Consider the following 21,828-nt stretch of genomic DNA (forward strand, 5'->3'; position numbering starts at 1 on the left):
ATCAACTTCATATTGAGAATAGCATCATTAAGACATCAGACCATAGGTCTTGGGGTTATATATATGTATGTATATCTCCTTTACCTTTATCTCTAAATGCCTGCTTTTAGTATCATTTGATGACTTTCCTGTGTGCAACTTAAAAATACATAAAAAGACATTCTGCATCTATGAGTAACATTGTAACTCTTAGCTTTGAGCTAATGGACAGTCATTGGTAATCCCGGGATTCAGGTTGAGACCTTTTCTACAGTAAGGGAACTAAATAACACAAACACCTCTCATTTACAGTAGCAGACAAACATTAATATGAAAGAAAAAAAGAAGAAGAACCTCCCGAGAGCCCAGACAGATGTACTAACTTTCTCTGGAATGAAGTGGATTTTTATGACAACATTCAAAAAAGTCACATCTAGCAGAACAGTGTATATCATTGAGCACCACCAGCTGTGGTGCGGAGCAGCTTCAATGACTAACTCTTACTGTACATGCATTAGTATGAGGAACGAGTGGTTACACAATACTTGTCAGTGTGCATACGTGCAAGAGGGAATGTATGCATGTGGGATTTTTCCTTTTCTTTTGCTTTTTACAGCTGCCTTCATTTAGGAATGTTGTTGTCTCAAAGCTCAGTAGCACAATGTAATGTAAAAAGACAGGTGTGTATGCGGAAGAAAAGCAAGGTAAAAGTGCAGTAATGCACACATTATTGCCCAAAACCATGCAAGCAAGCCCACAATCTGAGCCCCAGTCACACTGATTTAAGTTATTAATGACTTTTGAGTCACAGCACAGTGATAGCACTTCGCTTTACAAGGCATTAAAACAGTATTATCAAACACAAAGCAATGAGGTTATTACTAATAAGCACCCAAGAGATAGGGTGGAAACCAAGGATATTACAAACAGTGCTGAATCACATCCAGACTAGGTTAAATCTTCTCCTGTCTGGCCTGAAGATATAAGTATCTAAATATAATTTGAATTTTTTACACTTCCTGAACTAAACTGACCCTTTAGACTTTAGCTTTTAATTGGAGCTTTGATGCCAATACACTGGACTTTGTATTGGGCAGGAATTGGCTTTTAAATAAAAAAAGACTAATTTTGGCCTCATAAGCTGCGAGTCATGTTAAACTTGATCTTTGAGGTTGTCCGTGATACATTAAACTGTACAAATACACACTAAGCTGGTCAAGTACAAACACATACTATCACGCATTAATGGTGACATCTAACATAGCTGTGGGAACATGAGGCCGAATGAGTAATAGACGATTAGGAATTAAATTCCCTACTCAAGGTTCAGATATTTCTTTCCATTCTTTTTCAGCAGCTGTGATTTAGTCGTTTCAATTACAATGTTGCTTTCTTAAGTTACCACTCATAAAGACTGGTATTGTTATTAGTCAGCTTTTTAGGTCACCTTCCATGGAGGCTGCCATTGCTATTGTACCACGTTTCTACAGTAGCCCAGAATGGACAAACCAAACACTGGCTCTAGATATGGCTGTTTGCGTTCTTTTGTGCATTTCACGGACACTGTATTTTCTCCTTCGCGATCGGAAAGGGGGGTGAAATGAGGGAGTTGCAATCCGCAGCTACACTGTTAGACACTACTAAATGCTACACGTTAAAATTAAATTGAATTTACTTGAATGATGCCACTGGAAAAGACAAAATACTATGATTAAAGGAGATAACAAAAATATCCAAATGGATAATTTAATTATCCAACAAAAGATGCAATCTGACTAATTAGCTGTCCAATTTGTGAGTGTTACATTACAAATAGTCTTTTATATTTGCATTTGGAATGTATCCAGATATGTTGGATTATTTTGATAGATTCAGCAAATGCTATGATATCTGATGCTGGAGATATGCAGCATAGGGATCCTCTGTCTGTGGGCAGTTTACTTTCTTATGCTACGATAACATGGTTAATGACATGCTCACAAGTACTGTGACTCCATTTCCATTTGGCACTGTTTTACTGACCCAGAGCTGGTGTTTAGGCAGATAAAGTTCTCAAGCTGTAGTTCGTGACTTTTGTTTTCATGGGTTTTTCATGGCTTTTATGAATCCTAATTATGCTAAGTACATTAGCTTACTGCAGAAAGCATTAGACATTTAACGTCCCACTGACCTGAATTAAAGGGAATAGTTTGACATTTTGGGTGTTTTGTCTTTGTTTTAGCAGAGACGATCAATACCACTCTTGTGCCTGTATGACCAATTAGCTTAGCTTAGCTTAGCATAAAAACTGGAAACAGAGGAAGGCATTTGTTTAATTGGTACAGAAGCCAAAATGTGAAAATAAAAATGTGTGGTTTTATGTCGAGTTACTGGCTAGAACGATGTCCCTTCAGGGTAGGATTAGCTAAGCACCTGCTGGATGCAGCTTCATATTTACCTTACAGACAGGAGAATGGTATTCATTTTTTCATCTAACTCTAAGGAGAAAGAAAAGGAAAAAGCATATTTCCCAAAATGCCAAACTATTTCTGTCACTGCATTCAATGTTTAGGGTAATGATCGATCTGCTGTTCAACATCATCTAACTTTGGCATATTTTGTAGTGCTCCATCAATACCACTGTTGAAAATGCCATGTTTAACTCTGATGTTCTACATTTTTAGCCTGTCTAGAACAACCAAGGATGGACAAAAATGTAATGTCAATCAAAATTTCCGTTGGCTCAAGTCAAGCAGTATGGTTTGTACTGCTTCTTGAACCTGACTTGACTCCACGTCTAAAAAGCCCTGCTGGAATTAGCAGGGCTTTTACTTTTCACTAGTCCTATTTCCTGGAGAGAGAAAAAACAGACTTCGTCATGTAGAATGTGCAATGCCACCAAAAACAAGTCTCAAAGCAATGCCAGGTGGATGCTGGGGTTGTAATGTTTAAGAATAAATAAAAATAAAATCAATAAAATCAGCAAATTGCAAAACATCCAGATTTGGATCATTAATTACACAATTCTTAAAATAAAGTTATCTTGCTGACAGACAAGGATGAAATGTGTTCACATAGTCCTATGCAACATCCAGCGATGTCTATTTTTTTTTTTTTTTTTACAAGTGCTAAAAAACTTTACCCCATTAAAGTTCACTTTAGATCCTTATTTGAAAAAAACAACCCAGCAGCTCACAATTTCAAAGACATTTGGAAAGTTGACATTTGTCCACTTCACGTACACAAGGCTTAACACGACGACTGCTACGAGCACTGCAGACATACACACTTAGAAGTCAATAAAGAAAATTCTTAGACCCGAAATGATAAACAAAATGTAATAAAAGCACACAGGAAAAAGCAGAGGTGCTGTTTTTCAGTGTGTTCACTGCAAGTTCAGCAGTTTAGGTAAGGCAAACTACAATTAGAGAATAGTTTTAAGTGTTTTTCCTTTTGTTGAGGGGGGTTACATTATGGCAAGCTAGTGACAAGGGGCACCTGTGCACATCTTGGTCCTTGTGGAAGACTTGTGATCCATCTTGACCCGTTCTGTATTTTCTGGGGTTGTTCAGGTTCACGCCACTTCAGGAGAGGAGCGGTTCATCAGTCGTCAATGTCCTCATACATATTATTGTCAAAGGGCCGCGCCAAAGACGGCTGTATTCTGTGTCTGGAATACTTGAGCTGAAGAAGGTCTCCTACCTCGCTGATGACGCTCAGCGCCTGTGGAGACATTCATACAATAAAAAAAGCTGTCACCATGACGGGCTATATGCGGCTTGAGGAAATTTAAAGCTGCACCAAGCAAGATTTTTTATGGAAAAACACACCTGTCTTGTAAGATTAAATCAAACTTGGGCTGAATGCTACAGATGGACCAAATCTTTCCAATTTTTCATTCCTATTACTTGGCTGTGAGGTGAAGTCACCAGTGGGACATCTTGTTAGGGCACAGGAGGCAACAAGTTCATATAGATACGTCATCTAAACAGCAGCAAGTGTTCATTCTGGCTAAAACTCTTCACCCAAAAAAGAAGATATTCAGTCTTAGAAGTGCATGATTCCTGATTAATAGAATTGTCAACAACAACAACAATACGACTTGAGGATGACTCATATTAACATATTAACATATTAATGAAGGTAACATGTGACACTATTGTACAATATCACCCCAGTTACACCTAGTATTAAAATGAGATCAGCATCCAGAGGTGTTATCCAGATAAGGAAGAACGCATGTTAATGCAAGGTTTAAATGCGTCATGATCAGTCCTCCCTCACCACATCTGGAGGTAGTCTTGCTGTATGTGGATCTCAGGTAGGTGTTAACAAAATCCATACAACGCGCTGGCATCTGTACACAATACAACTGATACAGATCATTATTTTTAGCTAACATAAAATCTAAGTTGTTGTTCAAATTTACAGAGCAAGCAGGCGAGAAGGCTGAAACAGACATGCCTCTAATTACCGATTTATTCTAGCCAAAAGATGCGTTATTTAACAAAACTGCATGAAAAATAAAAGCAATACAGGTGGGAAATAAATTATATAGCTACATTAAAATATAACTGTGTGCAACAGTGTGTGTTGCAATCATCTATGTAGCTGATCTGCTGTTAACAAGGCATATAATATATGTAGACACAGATAAGCCTATACACTGTTACTGCAACACACCAGGACAAACTGACACAATATTATTTATACAAATAAAGGATTATATCTGCTGAATTTACAAGAGGGGACAATTAATCAAGAATTTGTCATAGGCAGCGTTTCACAAAGTTTATAAAGTTTCCCCTCAACAAATCACGAAACTCTTTTTTTTTAAGTATGATGCTGATTTGCCGCAGCTTAAATTACTCACTCGCAGGTTTTTCTCTGGAGGACAAAGATCCGATCTCAATGAGGATAACAAGAATGCATGACAAATACCAGGTGCAAATGCACAGCAAGATCGGATCGTTTATTATCCAGATACAGACAGACAATGCCTTATCACAGCAGGTCAGAATAAAGTTCACTTTCATAGTATTCCAGCAAACCAAGAAAAACCACATATACCATATCCTATAGAAAGCTCCCAGGTTCTAGCAACAATCTGATTTCTACACCAACATTACCCTTTAGGTAAACACAGCAACTGGTCACAGAGACAGGAGATCTCCATCTGCGTTTCATGGGCCTCTTCCATAAATCATCCTAACAGGGCCTCTTTTCTAGAACAGAATGTCTCCTCATGAGCAGAGCATGAATATATGGTAATTTAACAGCAGACTGACAGTTTTGTGGGTGTTGAGTGTGTATTAATGAGGAACAACTCAGGTGTAGACTGATTAAGTGTTGTCTGGTTTCGTTTCTTTTCGGAAAGTATTTTGAATATAATAATGTCCTAGTAAATACGCTTAATTTATATAGCACAACAATGTTACAAACAAGTTTAATGCAATTTGATGTTTCTGGGAACTGGAAGTTTTACTTTGCTGCGTCATGCAAATTTCTTTCTGAAACAATATTTACAACATTTGCTATGCTCACAGGTCGTTGCTAACTGTGTCTGTCTGCCGTTTGGTGCTGAGCAGGTAGCATAAAGTTGGTTTCTTTTTATTTTCTGAAGTGGCTGCCTGCTGCATCTAAAAACAAGGTTAATGAGAGCAGTGAGACTGAGCCAAAACAATAAAGTTGTGGGACGCAAAACCAAAACAATGAGCTAAAATGCTTAAAAGCTCCACAGAGCTAAGGAGACCTGCAGAGTCAGGTGATCATTCTCTGTGGGTTTGTTACTTTTGAGAGCGACCCCTATCACTTTAGAGTGTGAACCCATTATGGCGTCACCCACTGGTTTGTGGAGTACCGTTTTGAAGCCTCGAGTTTGCTGTTTTGGCCGTCGCCATGATAGACGGAGCTAAACAGTACACTAAAATATGTTTCTGAAACAAGAAAGAAATAGGCAACGCATAACATAATCTTGCTTCGTATCTGATCAGCACTGCCTAATTTGACAGTTTGGACGCTGGACGAACTCACTGAGAGTTACCTGTCAATCATATGGTAGCCACACCCAAAAGCATATGCAGCTAGGTCTGTTTTACTCTAAATTGGACCAAAATGTACCAAATGAACATCATAATGTTTGGAAGAAGACTTGAAACAAGCGATTGAGACCATAAACTCATTAGGAAACTGATTACTGAGCTAATAAATGAAGGGAGAAGTCGGCTCATTCTCCATTAGAGTGAATGGTATCAGTCTTTATTGCAGCCAATGGAGCTCCCCCTGCTGGCCTTTACATAGAATGCAGGTTTGTGCTGCACCTCAATTGTGGCAATTATAGCATGTTTGCATCTATGAATCTCTACTCTTGCTTTCCATTGACTTTGTCTGCATCTATGTCAGTCCTACTGTTGCCATGCAACGCACTTGAATGGCATAATTAGACCACTGGCCACAAATTAAGTCTTCTTGGTCTATTCTTCAGAAAGTCAGTGTATATTAGCGTGATTTAACATTTGCTTAAGGTTGCATGGTTGGGATATTAACATGGACAGAGAAATTAAAGGTCTTCAGAAGGACAATAATAAAAGAATTTAGGGTTTAGGTGTCTATGTGTGGGTATGTTTGAATGAGAAGGCAAAAACTGCGAAATCTCACCAGTAGATGAAAGCAACACACAAATCGACATGACACATCAAAGTGCAAGAGAATGATACAGAGAGGAAGGCTAACAAAGAGAGATTTTAACATCATGACAGATAAAAGCACTACAGCACTACAATACTCCCACTCTCTGTCTTCACTTTATTTTATTTTATTTTTTTTGAAGGGCAAGAGGAAGAATATGAGTGTATAACAGCCCCTGATACAGCAGCACTTCTTAGAGACACAGTTTTGCATCTGAGCCAACTAAACCACAAGGACACCCCAATTAGATAGGAGAAAGTTTGCCCACTGCGTGAAACAATCTACACAGAGGTTAAAATGGGAAAAAGACTGGATGTTTGAGACGGAGACTAGAAGACGAAGAGCGGGCAGGTCTGCAGTGAGCTCAGTATTGTAGAAGAGCCCTCATTGAGAAGAGTGGGCGGCTTTTTGATGCGTTGCCAAGAGCAATCAAAGCTGAACAGGCTGCACTTACGCAGAGCAACACATTGAGTAAAGAGGATGGTAAGATAGGAGGACTGAACTCTAAACTCAGGGAATGCACTGTGAATACGCCGCACATTAACCTCCAGAGTGATCCGGCTGACACTTTACTGTAGTTTTTGCATGGTCTCACTTCGATTGAACTTTTCCCAAGGCTCAGAGAGACTGACCCATCTACTTTAGTGGCCTCTGCTGTCGGGATGTCAGACACACTGCTGGGAGGGATTCAGTGCGTCTAAAATGACAAAAATAGATCTCCAGTAGCAGACATTTGGGGTCACAAGAGACCACATCTGTGTCCTTCCAATTACAGTTTCCCCACCCATTAGATGGCTGGTGGGAGGTGCTTAGTGGGGTGACACAAGCAGCAGAGAGAGACACAGAAAGTTTTTGCATTGTCTATGTTGTGTTGTCTAAGTTACCTACTGCAGCCTCATTATGGTCTCTTGGCTTGAAAACAGGAGGGCCCTATTTTAGTATAGTATATTTAGAGTATAACTTTTGAACAAAAGTCCACCTCAGCTAGAACCAGCCCGTATCGCTCACATAAGCCCGCCAGTAGTAGACTTTGGGCACTGGCACCCTCTTTTTGGACTCAAAATCAACAAGCTATATGCAAAAACTCACTTGTGAACAAGTCTTATAATTAGTCATAGCCCCCTGGGACTATATTTAGCAAAAGCACCAGTGAAGGTAGTTCAGTAAGGCTTGGGGCCGACAATTCCGACTAATTCTAATAACCCAGAGTGTGTTTTTCACTGAACAATTATGACATTCCCCTGACTTTTCTCCTGTGTGAGCAGAGCACAGTGAGATCCAGCTACGCCAGACTAGTCAACATCAATATATTTGCAGGCTAAAAGAAAAACGCAGCAGGATTTGCACAAGGTGCGGCGTGTGTAGGAGCTGGAGAAGATCATAGGTCAGCACTAGTTTCACCAGTGAGATATACCTGCCATGTTTGTGGCAATCAGAGTATTTTCTAGAGGCCATGATTTAACAGGTTTTGTGCTGTGGTTTTCACACTAGAGAACATAAACTGTCCAGTTCTTAAGCACTAAAAGCTGATCCCTCTAAATGAGATACACAATGTATGTTGCTCAGCTGTGAGAGCAGTTACTCACCCTGTCGAGCATGTCTTTAGTGTGGGCGGCTGAGATGCAGAAGCGCGCCCGGGACTCGATGATAGGTGTAGCTGGGAAGCCTACAACCACCACCCCGATGTTCCTCTTCAACATCTCCCTGCCAAACGCTCTGGTGGGACAAACATGAGGAGACACAGCAAAAAATGAGGACACAATACTGACGTCCACGGCAAGTACTAGCTTTCAGCACCTAGCAAAATATATTAAATTGGACTCTAAGGAAGGGCTGTCAAACTGCCAGCCAGGGCGACATTTCCGGACCTCCATCCCCCTCCCTCTGGCCCACAGAGAGAGTGGGACGGAGGATTTTTCTTTTGTTAAGTATGACGTTAGTAATGGAAATATTACTATAATATTATAAATATAAGTAAATACTATAAATAAGAACATCCTTAAAGTCTACCAACAGCAGCCAGTCAAAGCTCGAGGCTCACCCTATCTTGGCGGGCATGTAGAGCATCATGGGTACGACAGGCGAGTCCATGTTGCCGTAGATGATGAAGCCCATTTCTCGAAGCCTCTTGCGGAAATAGACTGTGTTCTCTGCCAGCTGTCGCACGCGTTTACGGCCTTGGGAGGACAGGAAACATGAGAGTTAGAAGCAAATGCAATAAAAGTTGCCCACACACACTTTTTAATGATCTAGTTTATTTACAGCGTTATTTACCAGGTCAATCAGATGTAAATGTGTTATGTTGTTAATGTACAGTTTATTTTTGAACTGAATGCTTGCAATCTCTGCTCAGCACAATTTAATACTGGAAGTTAACAAAAAAGGGTTGATTTTCTTTACCACCAGATTTGATCTTTCTGGTAAGGAAAAAAGAAAAAAAGAAAAAGTTATTTAGAGCTCAGTTGATGATGCTTTGAAAAGATGAGAAAAGAAGGTTGACAAGCAGCTGAGAACAATCACATTCATGAGCGAGTGTTACAGCATACAGGCACTGCTGGGAGATCAGCTTTTTAGTTTCTCTGTAATGTTTCCTCCTCCCCCAGGAGAACAGGAGATTTACTGGGTTCTTTGAGAAGCTCGGTTTGCATCAAACACAAGACTGCACACTCTGTTAGTTTGCTCGCATGTTTGGTTCACAACTAGTCAGAAAAAGCTGTCACATGCAGATTATTGCGAATACCGTATAAACAATAGAGTCTGTGTTAGAAGCGAAAATGACACATTTTTCAGGGTTACACAGCACAAAGCATTGAAATAGTAGAGCCGAATGCGAAGGCTCCACCAATTAAAAGCCACGTCACATCCATTCATTCATAAAGAAATATAATTTACTGTGTTTGCAAGTTATTTTAAGGATAATTTTAGACAGGTATTATACTAAGATGGAGGGGTTTGACTATGTCACAGATCCAGTACTGATTTACATCTGGGGGCCAGGGGTGGATCTAGAGGGGTGGTATAAAAATGCCTGGCTACCCCCAGTTGCCACCCCAATTTGGTATCAAATGCTGTTAGATTTAACACATTAATTTAGATACATTTTTGCGTTACAAATGTAAATCAATTTAATGATCTGTTCTGTTTAAGTGATAGTGATAAGTTCCAAACTGTGGGAAACTGTCAGAAGATTTGGAAATAACACATTTATTTATTTCTAAGGCCGCCTTTAACTTTTTTATATTCAATGTTTCACTCACGTGCCACAATATTGTCATGTTTTGAAATATGAGTTGAAATATCTTTTTTGGGGGCTTTCCTAAGTAAACATCAACATTGTTTGTGATTAAATCAGTATATATTTCTGCCAACCCTTAAAGTCTCCATGCCACCCTCTGGACAGAATATTTCTTTAGATCTGCCACTGCCTGGGACAGCAGGAGAACATGATCAACTACAAGCTCCTCAAGCAGTTTTTTCCTCGCAGGCTGTGTACTATCCATAACAAACTCCAACCTAAAGGTTTTGTTTAAACTTGGGTAACAGATATTAAACTTAGGAGCAAGACTGAGGTTAGGTTTTGCCAATGAAAAAGATGGGATTTGTTTACAGATCGGGCTAGTTTTTATTATATTAAATGATGTCACCGCTTGTTATAATAAAAACACTATTCACCAGCAATGAGAAAATCAGAAGTCACAGACGGGTAATTCAGACAAATGTACAGATAATATTTACTATAGAGAAAACCAGTGCAACTTCAACTCTCTTTGAGGAGTAACTGGTCTTTGAGAAGTCTTGGATTTCATTAGTGTGCACTGACACCTGGTGGTAACTGCTGACAATTACAGCAGCTAAGCTTAGATTTACTCCACACTGTCAAACCAGATAGTTGCTCTTAGTTCATTCATTATTCTAATATTATTCTTAATGTTAAGCTACTAAAGTATTAAGAGTCTTTGTTGGTGTTTGCTGCTTCATGAATCTGAAGCGTAAGATGTCTGACCTTGTCGAGCTGCTCTTCTATCTTTTGAAATGATAAATTAACCTCATGCAACCCAACGTTACTGTGTGAGCGGGTGGGCTTCTTTAAAGCATTTGATGTTATTTTAAGAAAAACAACTCTGCTAAGCACAATATTTACTTCTGTAGTTTCTTTCTGATTACATCAAGGGGCTTCTTTTCGTGGTTGGGATATGAGGAGACTCATTTTGGTTTGTCACGGTTAATATTTTAAAGACACAACCGCAAAGAGATGCTCTATCAATTCATTTGTACCCACTTTAGGGACCCCATTTGAGGATTAGTGTAAAAATTGTTTAATGTCAGAAAAAGTACAAAGCATTGGGTCCCTGATTAAAAAAATGTAAAAGGCAAAACATACTGACACACCCACAACTCACATGAAAATGCAGTGAACAGGGAGTCAAAAAAACAAAACGGGAACCCACTTGTTAAAGCCCCACTAGGTGAAACACTTAATAGCCTTAATATTGTTGTACCACTCACCGATCGTTGTGCCATCCTCTCCCATAATGCACTTCATAGAAGTGATGATTTGCTCCACCACAGGAGGAGACATGGAGGTGGCGTAGACCGCACTGTGGGAATGGGAGCGCAGGTACTCAATAAGCTCCTAAACCCAGCAGATACACAGAAGATGTAAGTAGATATGCATGAAGAGCTTTAATCAATCTACAGTCGCTACAACCATGGAGAGTTCAGGGCGCTTTGTTACTGAGGCTTACAGCTTACTTTAGGAGCATGACCCTACATTCGCATAAAAAAAAATCTTTGTAGTTGGTTATAATCATTCATTTTTCCAAATATCATAGAAAATATACTATTTTAAAACAACAGTGTCTGAGATCCAATGCAAACTGCATGTGAGGCAGTAAAGTTGTACAGAAAATGTAGTGTAGTTCTGATCAAAACAGACCCACAGACTTTTCTTTTTCACTTCTAAAAGATTTTAAACTAGATTTTAAACCATTCATCTACGCCAATGCACATTATTGGAAGCTACAACCTGTAACTTGATGACACATTTCTTCTAGAGTTACTGAGATAACGCAGTGCAGGTGCTGACAGTAGATGACAAGAGGCAGTGTCTCCACTCATTTTAAACTTGTCTGCTGAGACTTTGTTTAGAATCCTCAACAGTCCTAAAGGTGTCACAATCTTTTCAGTATTTCCTGGAGACAAAAAAAGTTGTTTATGTCTTGAAGTCAGGATGACTCTGAACCAATACTGCAGTTTTGATAAACTGATGTCCTCTCAGTGATATGTCAGGTATGTGGCATACACGCACTGCGGGGCTGTAAATCCACATTGCTGAGATGACAGGTGTCCTTTTAAAAAAAAAAAAAAAACTTTGCCACTGATCTTGAGATATTTTTTTTTAACTAAGGACTGGGCTACTTAACTGAATATCTATCCATGCCTTGTGATGACAAGAGCTTGACTTCAGCTCATTCTATGCTACCACAGGTTTACACCTTTCTCTTTAACTCAGCCTCTAAAAACAAACAAAATGCCAATCAAAAACCTAAAATCCTCCTTTCTCACCATTTTCCCTGCGATGTATCCCCCCGCGGCGCCGAAGCTCTTGGTAAATGTACCCATCATGACATCCACATCACAGGGGTCTAGGCCGAAGTAATCGACCACACCTCTCCCTCTCGACCCGAGGGCCCCTATGCTGTGGGCCTCGTCTAGGTAAAGGTAGGCCCGGTAGCGCTTCTTCAGGGCAATCACTTCTGGCAGGCGCACTATACTGCCCTCCATGCTGCAAGCAGGAAAAGAGAAAGTAGAAGATGTTACAGCAAGTGTCAAAACATCCTGATGTGTTCGCTTCTTTCCCAGCAACCCAGGAAATATGAGCTGAAGGGCGCACTAGCTGTTCCTCACTCAAGGTCTACGTTGGGACCTGCTGAACAGACTTTATCTGAATGACAGCTGGATGTCTCAAAGTCTCAAATATTATGTTAACATATAAAAAGGTATGCAAACTCGTGAATATAACATAACAATGCCACATGAAACACCAGAGCAGGAAAAACGTGCATGATATGCTTGCATCTCGTAGCTGCAGATTACTATGGAGTGCAGCTCCCAATCCGGAAGAATAAAGTAAAACATCAAAGTTGCTCACTATGTGTTCAACCAGTAAGAGCTAACCAAGCAGTGAATCAGCTCTGTCAACCAGCAATCCTGTCCCAGGAGAGTTGATACTGCTGAACCAAATGGAACTGCATCAACCATCGATATAAGATAAGTGCTGCTTCTGGAAGCCTGTTTTGAAGAATGCTATGGCCGATTGTAAAGCTAATACAGAAAACTAGCTTCAAAAGTAAGAAATTAGATTGAATTTGAGTGCATTTGAAATAGCTGAAATAGCTAAACTGTGTTTTGCTCAATATAGAACTTTTAGGTAAAATCTGTTCCAGTGCATGAGTTCAGATGAAACTACTGCTTGTGCAGTTGAGGTTTGGCAGTGTTCATATTGAAACTAGGAAGGAAATCATGGGGATTTTCAAGTGGACAACGCCTATTGTTCTGCTGCTTTTGTCCAAAAGCACAGAAACATTGATGTCCCTGCCCATGATCTCACTCTCACCACATCTCAGCTGTGTTGGCACAACCACTTTTACATTTCAATAACCTCGAAAGACAAAGCTGAGAAACCAATTAAAAAACTGCAAAATAAAACTTGCCTAATAAAAATGCCTTACTGTGCCCTAAAAGTTTTTATTTAAACATTTAGCAAATAGATAAGCTACCTGTAAATGCCCTCTACCACTATGAGGATCTTCATCCACGGTCTGTGAGTCCTGGGCTGCCCGTGAACTATGGCTTCTCTCAGCAGTTTCTCTAGGCTCTGCATGTCTGCCAGGAAAGATCAAGACAGTGTTACACTCAAAATGAAAGTTGTGGCAGAACCACACAGAGAAACACTTGCAGGTGGAAATTCATTAGAAGAAAGTGAAATGATCCTCTTCACAGTTTCAATACATCCCCAAACAAAGCATGAGGATGCCCACACTACAGAATATTGAGTGTTATATTAAAAACAGAATCGAACGCAGTCAGATTCTTCAATAAAGTTGTTCTAAGCACATTAGCTGTACTTGAACTGAAATGGGGCACTGCATTTGAGCAAAAATAAAAACCCAAACTATATACTTTCAAAATAACTTGCAGATTTGTTTTGTGTTTGTGGCTGTAGCTGGCAAGATAAGATACATTAAACAATAAACTGACTTTATACCAGTTGCTAGTCAATTTCTACTCGTAAGTGGCAAACTGAGGACTTCTTGCTAGATAGCTGGTGGCCAGAGGTGAAAAGGTTGGTTGCTAACCATTAGCTGCTAATTACGCCAACATAGTGATTAGCATTAAGCAGAAAGCTTCTTACTGAGCAGTATCATTATTGTATTATAGAAACCGACCCAGCTGGATTATCCACTAATCCAACCAGATTATCTGTTCAAAAATGACAAACAATGTTTGTATGTGTGTGTAACTGCAGAGCCAAGCTGCAGCTAGTTAGCCTAATGGCTATTCAACAATAAGTGGCTATTCATTTTTTACAACTCATTACATACACAAGTTATTACACATTATAATGAATGCATTTTATGTTCCATTGGAGCAAGAGCCACTTTATAAGTTATCCCATAAATATACTCAATATACTTTTAGTTTGTACTTTTAGTATGTGCTCACATACTAAAGGTATTCACCAATTCACCATTAGCAGCAAGCTAACAAGCTGCCAAGTTTTACACCTGGTAATGGACTACAGATGGAAACTAGCCTTTTGTCAAATGCTGGCACATTTACAACAGTGTTTTTTAATATGCACTGTCCTTGAGAAATAAATAATTTACACCTGTGCTTTTCCTCCAATGACATGTAAATCAAAAAGGTCTATTACTTCCAATAAGCAAAAAGGAAAAAAACACTAGCTAATTATTTTTATTTTAAGGATTAACAGTTTTAGTACGGAACATCTGGCTTCTAAAATGAATCAACAACCGGGGTTGTTTAGGCTTTTCAAAATACTCAAATTATGATACAAGATATAAACAGAGACATAAAATCCAGAGCCAACTCTCCAATAGTGTGTGTCTGCATTGTATATCTTCCACTTTATAAATGACAGCGATGAGTTCATTGAATACCGCAGTGGTGACATGCAGCATATGGCAGGATAAGTACGAAAATCACTATCACTCTAAGTATGTGATATAGTATCTAAGAGATATTGTATGGGATGATGAGGTAATAAGAGCTATAGAGACAGTCTAAAAAAAGAAGCAATGAATGAAGATAAAGACAAACCATTTAAACTCTGGGGCTGAATTGCTCCTATAAATGCAGGTAGGAGACATACTTATACGTAAGTGGGACCAATTTGTTATCACAGACTCACTGTTGTGTTTGAAGACTCTGATGGTGGAACCGGAGAGTCTGGCTCCCAGGACCAGAGAGGCATGGTTCAGCTCATCACTCAGAATCAGACAGCCCTGCAGCACACCGAACCAAATTTATTATGCATAAATGATTCATACATCTGATTTGTTTTAATCCATCTCAAGTAGCACATAGTGTACAGACACATACAGATCTACCTAAAATCTGTTTAACACATATTTTTCACTGGTTGGTGGGTTCGGTGACTGGGTGGAGTATCATTTCATGTTTATGTATAATGATCTGTGCTTTATAGTTTGTGCTGTCTGCCCTATGAGCGAAGTCGCTGAGCGACTACTCTGTAAATTCTGCTGATAGTACTGACATACTTTTACTAAAGTAAAGGATCTGAATATGTCTTCCTCCACTGATCATTTAAAGAAGAAAAAAAAAGGAAGAATTTAAAGCAGCAGTGGTTTCACACTCTGCAGCGTTGGTTTCCTCTCACCAGTTGAAACCAGCTATGTTGTGAAATATCTACCTGTAAAACAATATCAGCAGTGACATGACCAAACAGACTGGTCTGAACTCTTTGTTATTTTTCTCTCTGACATGCAGTCGATCTACCAGTTGCCTATGCCAACAGGAAGTGTTTTCTTCCTGATAAGAGGGCAGAGTTTGGGGTCTGTTTTTGGTGCCACTGCTGACCTGCGATAGCGTAATGTTACGGAACAGTTTTGTTAAAGCTGAACTAATACCAACTTCCCATAATATAAAGAGTGAGTGAGACAGAGGACAGACAGAGAGAGAGGAAAAAGAGGAAAGAAAGTGCTGTGACAACATAAAGTAAGTCTGAGACAAATAGCAAGCCAAAGAGCGGAGACAAGAAGTGGAGGGGAAAGTGTGCTGCGGGAATAAATCACAGCTCTACCAAGGAAACATCTATCAGCTGTGGTCTTACCTTGCCAGCCAGTGCTGGTATGTTCATGGAGTTTGTTGCAAACCCCATCCCAAACGCCATGGCTGACTCAACACCTAGGAACTTAGCCACCAGTTTCTCCATTTCCTCATGTCTGTCCAGGTTACCTGAGATGCAGACATACAGGAGATCACCATAAACACATGCCAATCAGAACCTCGAAGATCTGTACTCACAGTTAAAATGAAAGGAATAGTTTGGGAAATAGGCCTTTTCACTTTTTTGCTCAGAATTACCTGATTGATAACACCATATGCCCATTCAATATTAAGCAGCCAGGAGATGGTTAGCTTAGACAATGACTAGAAGCAGGGTGAAAGAGTTAGCCTTGCTCTGTTTTAAGGGGGGTGCATGCTTAGATTATTCCTTGGGAAGGTGCAGTGACTTCTTGGAGTCTTGTCGTCACTGTGAGGTTGCCAGGACTCCCCCTGGTTTCAGTCATTATGCTAAGCTAACTGGCTGCTGGCTGTAGCTTCATATTCATCATCCCTAAATCTAAAACTACTCCTTTAAAGTTACTGCTTCTGCAGCTAAATAACTATGGACAACTGTAATATTTCAAAGCACCTAAATGATCAAACTTCCATGAGCTGGACCCACATGGAGTCATTCGTCTCTCAGTGCTAGATTATGTGTATGTACTGTGCAGTATATGCATTTCCCACTGACATCTCTTATGGAGCACACTCTACAGCCTTTATCTGAATGTGGTCTGGCCTTCGCCCTGTGGAAGGAGAGAAGCGTCATTGCTTCAACTCTATCAGTAAAAATCTGCTAAGCATATGACTGGCTTCACTTCCTCCAGGGTCATCTCAATCTTATCAGACTCACAATGCAGACTGACCTCAGCTAAAGATATCTAAAGATATAGAGACCCTCGGACACAGCTTTTAGATTTTCTACAACTGAACTGAAAGTTTGATATTTGTTAAGATAACAGATTTGTAACTGTACAAGTTTCTGAGACTCATCCTCTGTGGGTGATGTTTTATTTTGTCCATGTTTAAATTTCCATCTTTGTGCTTGGAGTCATCTCTTTAAATTTGACTATTTTCATTGTTTTATTCTCCATTTTGTTTTTGTGGTGACTTGAAAAAGAGGGCTACTGTTTCCTAACTAACAGGTTAAAGGAATAGTTCAACACTTTGAGAAATATGCTTGCTTGCTTTCTTACTTGCTAAGGGCTAGATAAAAAGATCAATACCACTCTGATGTCTGTTAGCTTAGCTTAGCATAAAGACGGCTTTTTGTTACCTCCTAGTCTTTATGCTAGCTAAGCTAATTACAAGTCTATATACACACTTTCTCAAAGCTCCTTCAAGTCACCAAATGTATTGCCATAATGTTTCATCATGCATCCATGCAGTAAATCAATGTCTGCTGTGTAGGAGACATAAAGAAAAGATATTAAATAAAGTTTTTGATATTTGCATTGTACCCAAACACTATGCATACATTAGGTTCCAGTGACAGCAGAAGTAGCAGTGTGTGTTTGTGTGTTGCCGTGCGTTTGTACCAATCTCCTGCCTGGTGCTCGCAACTCCGACGCCATACTTGATAGTGACCTCTGCTGCAGAGTCAGCACATGGACCAGTGTTCTCAGCAAAGCCGAGGTAATTATATGAGCCCAAGTTAATCACATCCTGCACTACCCGACCTGTGTACCTGGAAGGGAGGGAGGAGAAGATAATCAGACAGAGGAAACAATCAATGAGAGGAAGCTAATGTTTTTGCAAGCTTTTTGGTACTCATCATAATAATAATGACTCGTCCAACCAATTAAAATCTAGACTGAAGTGGAGTTGAAGGCTGGACAGCAACAGAAGTCTGTTTGCTTTTTTAAATCTTTCCAATCTCGTGTGGCATCTGCTGTATTGTTTGATGCAGCTGTCAACCCCCGCCTCTCTCATTGGTACTCCATGTTCTCTGATTTTGGTTTCTGCTCCCTTTGTCGCAGTGTGGGATGTCTGACTTCACACACCTCACTGCCCCTCCACTGAACACTTCCACTGCAGCTCTCCTCCAAACACCAATGAGGCGTCAAGATGACAAATGCTGCGTTGGAGTGATGAGAAAATTCGGACTCGGATTGATTTGCTACAACTGTGGTTCAAATCTACGCTGATGGGATTGAATCCATTTGATCTTCGTGGTTCAGACTTTAGACAATATGTGACTTGAATTGGGTTTAAGCTGTCTTTCTGAACATGGTCTGAGTTAGGGTTAGGGTTAGGGTTAAGGTGTGAGGCTACTTGAAAGCAACACTGTCATCTTATATATCAAACAATTCTGTATAAAGCAGGAAAAAATCCTTCATGTAAAGTAAATGGAAACCACATCAGTATTAACGGTAATCATTACACTACATTATAAATGCAACATTTGGGAAGCATGATGCATGAACGAGGGCAGTTGATTTAAGTCATTTTATATTCCCCCATGCATCAGAGGAAAAGAGTGGAGTAAAGTGTGTGATGGGTGCTGTACAGCTTCAATATGTCTCACACTTAAAGCTGCAGTAGGTAAAAAACTCTGATTCCAGATTCACAAATATATATACACATTCATAAATATGTGCTAGTTTTCTGAGCCTTCTGTGAAAATAAACTAAACTACTGTTGAACAGAAACTTTTGAGGACATCAGCCTGGGCTCTAGTAAACCAAAATAGACTTCTTCTGACTGAAGACCAAAAATGAATTGATCAATTTAGAGATTCAGAAAATAATAAAACTTAATGAACATAAGTTAGTGGCAGCCCTAGTTTATTTCTAATTGTATAAATAATGTCAGATTTTTCCATAGACCAAATCCTCTTTTTTTCTAATATAAACTATGTCACTTTTCTCGGTATTTGTATAATTGAAGATAAGAGTATTAGCACAGTTAGTACTAACCAATGACTGGGGGAATTAACCCCACAACACACTTCCCTTTGCTATTGTCCCATGGAGGCCACAGAGCACTGTGTTTACAGACTTGAATAAAAGGTATGTCTTCCTCACTCAAAAGTCCAGTTGTAGTCACGGGAGGCTCGCTCCATCAGGTCCACTTTGGCCCCCGGGACGCTGCATATAGGCCTGTTCCAGTTGTCTCTTATACGCATGTAGAGGTTTCTGGTGTAAAAGTTCTCAAAATCCTGGTAGAGGGGCACAAAGTCCTACACATGGATGGATAAAGAGAACATCATGAGGAGAAGTAGAAAGGGGGGCATTACTTGGCAGAGAATGTAGGAATGTCACTAATATTTTAGGAGTATAAAAACAACTTCAAAGTAGTACATGCCATTCATTCTTTTGGAAGGCTTATCTGCAAGGAATTCAATCTCTAGAAATATAATCTAAGCACATGACTCTGGGAGTTAATTTTCCTTGGTTCTTGGAGGAAACATCCGTGGGATATCCTCAGGGTGATTTAATGACTTCCCCACATCTATCCCACTAGCTTCCTTTCCTCAACAAAACCGAATAATTGAAAACAATGGGTTTCACTATCAAACGTTACATAACAGGTCAACAACAATGTCAGTGGTCAAGGACGTGTTCCAAATGTGCTGATAACGCCACCATTTAGCTGCGCGTTGACAATTGGGAAGAAAAGCAACGACCCCTTAGGGGTAATGATTAAAACGTTACATTAGCTTCAGTGAGTTTGCCTCTGTCTGAGCTGTTAAGTGTTTCAGCATGAAAACAAACATTTGTTTTGCAATCTATTTTCTGTCTGGGATATCATTACAGTTGACAAGATTACGATAAACTTGAGGTTTTGTTTGCCAAATGTATGCTTCCTCTCGCAACACCAGGCATGACGCAATACTGCCTGAAACGTTTGACATACCAGAGCCTATATAGCTCCTAGTGTTGGCAGGATTTGTGGTGTGCACACATCACTTTGGTTCAGCCCGGTTAACACAACAACAAACGGATCAAGTCTACCCCCCCTCCCCCACCCATTTTCTATCACTCTTGTTCCTACACGAACAAGGCAAACCTTCAGTCGCCAGGCAACATGTAATTAGAGCTCAGGCTACCAAATAAATTCCATTCAGCACCTGAAACACATCTGGCCTTCTTTTCCTTGAGAGCAAATGTTGCTCACGACATTGTAACTGTGCAACCAAAACAATCATAACATCCCAGTTATTATACTGTGGTATAGGCAGCGGACTGCAAATGCATGTGTCTGCTGCTGGAAATCATAACAACATGTTGCCAACCACCATCCTCATAGGGAAACAGCTTCCAAGGATACAAGGTGAAAAAGAACCAGGGTCACAGGTTTAACAGACAAATTCAAACCTGTTTAGATCAGTGACACCATCTTTTATCTCTTCATTTCTGCATTTATAGTCTCGTTTGGTTGCATATTTGTCTTCCTCTTCCTGTCAATGACTGGCCAAACTCAGATGAACTCAAATGATGGTGTGTCGTGTGCCTGTGGCTTCTCTCACCTTCTGTTCCTCCTTCTCCCTGGCGATGTGGCACCTCTCGATCTTCCAGTGTCGTAGGAAGTCGCGGAGGTAGCCGAAGATGGTCAGGATGCCGTAGCCCATGTAGGTAAGCACTGCCACCAGCATGGGCGTCTCCTCAAAAGACTCGATGAAGGACCGGTTATACAGGCTGCCATGATGTGATGCTGCATGGAACTGGGGGACATGGACACCAGAGAATCTACTGTACTGAAACGTCATCAAAACCACAACACTAAATGTTAAAAAATAAAATATTATAATTTAATTATATAATTAATTGAAGCTAACTATTATTCTGTTTGTTTAAGTCAGTATTACTGTATATTATGTATAATAGCTCATAATAGTCTTTGTTCTTATTCCTACAGTTGGATGTTGGAGCTTCACTGTGCAGAATGATGATTTTCAGAGTTTGACACTGGATGGATGTTTTCATATTCATCTGCAAGTTTCTCTGTGCTCATTGAAAATTTGACTTTAAGTGGCGGGTCCTAAGAGCATGATTTGTGACATCGCAAATCATTTTGAAGTCAACCCTGGTCAGTCCTATTTAATAAGCTTTTCCACAGTAGAGGGAAATAGATCGCAATGCATAAAATGCACAGAAGTAAAGCCAGAGTATCAGACTGGGATTTACTAGCCACAGATATTCAAATGAAATGATGGAAAATATTTAAAAACATGACCAGCTTTGATAAAATGTTCTCAAAAATAAAAGTGTGTTTCAGTACATATTATTTCTTTAAATTTGGGATATCACAATTCTGTTTACATGTTGAAACATGAAAACTTTGGATAGAAATGTTCTGTCTGAAATATGGCAATTTTAATGGTTGACAGAATTTTAATCTAATACAGAAAAATATAAAGATTAATGGTTAATTAACCTGTAATGAAGAAATAAAATAAATTACTTGGAGTCTCAGCTTATGTGATATATGCTGGCACTCAGATCTTCTACGCAAGTAAAAGTACCACAGTGTAGAAATACTCTGTTACAAGTTCAAAACATTTAATTATATAGAAAGAAAATCTGAAATGTAAAAGTACTCATTATTCAAAATGGCCCATTTCAGAATAATATCACTGGATTATAACTACTATATTCAATTCTGCAGCTGGTAAAGGCCAATTGTAACTACTTAATGTTTTTATGTTTACTTTATGTAAAGTGTCTTTGAGTATCTAGAAAAGCGCTTGTAAATAAAATGTATTATTATTATTATTAATAATAATGATATACTGCCAAGTAGCTTCATCTATAATAATACATCAGCATTTATTAGTCGATTAGCTGTCAGCTGTATCATCAGCGATAT

General features: G+C 39.5%; 1 protein-coding gene across 2 annotated transcripts in view; it reads right to left on the reverse strand.

Annotated features, from left to right (window-relative positions):
- Nucleotides 1-3,062: 3,062 nt before the first annotated feature.
- LOC118337160 (serine palmitoyltransferase 2-like) overlaps nucleotides 3,063-21,828 on the reverse strand; it is a 21,763-nt gene continuing 2,997 nt past the window's right edge. For both annotated transcript variants that reach the window (XM_035674061.1, XM_035674062.1), the window contains exons 2-12: nucleotides 20,489-20,683; nucleotides 19,044-19,198; nucleotides 17,556-17,704; nucleotides 16,022-16,146; nucleotides 15,080-15,173; nucleotides 13,425-13,530; nucleotides 12,211-12,430; nucleotides 11,152-11,278; nucleotides 8,687-8,822; nucleotides 8,232-8,361; nucleotides 3,063-3,681 (exon numbers count right to left, since the gene is read on the reverse strand). In XM_035674061.1, coding sequence (XP_035529954.1) covers nucleotides 3,562-3,681; nucleotides 8,232-8,361; nucleotides 8,687-8,822; nucleotides 11,152-11,278; nucleotides 12,211-12,430; nucleotides 13,425-13,530; nucleotides 15,080-15,173; nucleotides 16,022-16,146; nucleotides 17,556-17,704; nucleotides 19,044-19,198; nucleotides 20,489-20,683 — 1,557 coding nt within the window. In that variant the 3' untranslated portion in view covers nucleotides 3,063-3,561. The remainder of the gene's footprint in view (nucleotides 3,682-8,231; nucleotides 8,362-8,686; nucleotides 8,823-11,151; nucleotides 11,279-12,210; nucleotides 12,431-13,424; nucleotides 13,531-15,079; nucleotides 15,174-16,021; nucleotides 16,147-17,555; nucleotides 17,705-19,043; nucleotides 19,199-20,488; nucleotides 20,684-21,828) is intronic.

This window comes from Morone saxatilis, unplaced genomic scaffold (assembly GCF_004916995.1).
Source record: "Morone saxatilis isolate NCDOM2014 unplaced genomic scaffold, NCSU_SB_2.0 Contig3, whole genome shotgun sequence".
NCBI lineage: Eukaryota > Metazoa > Chordata > Actinopteri > Moronidae > Morone > Morone saxatilis.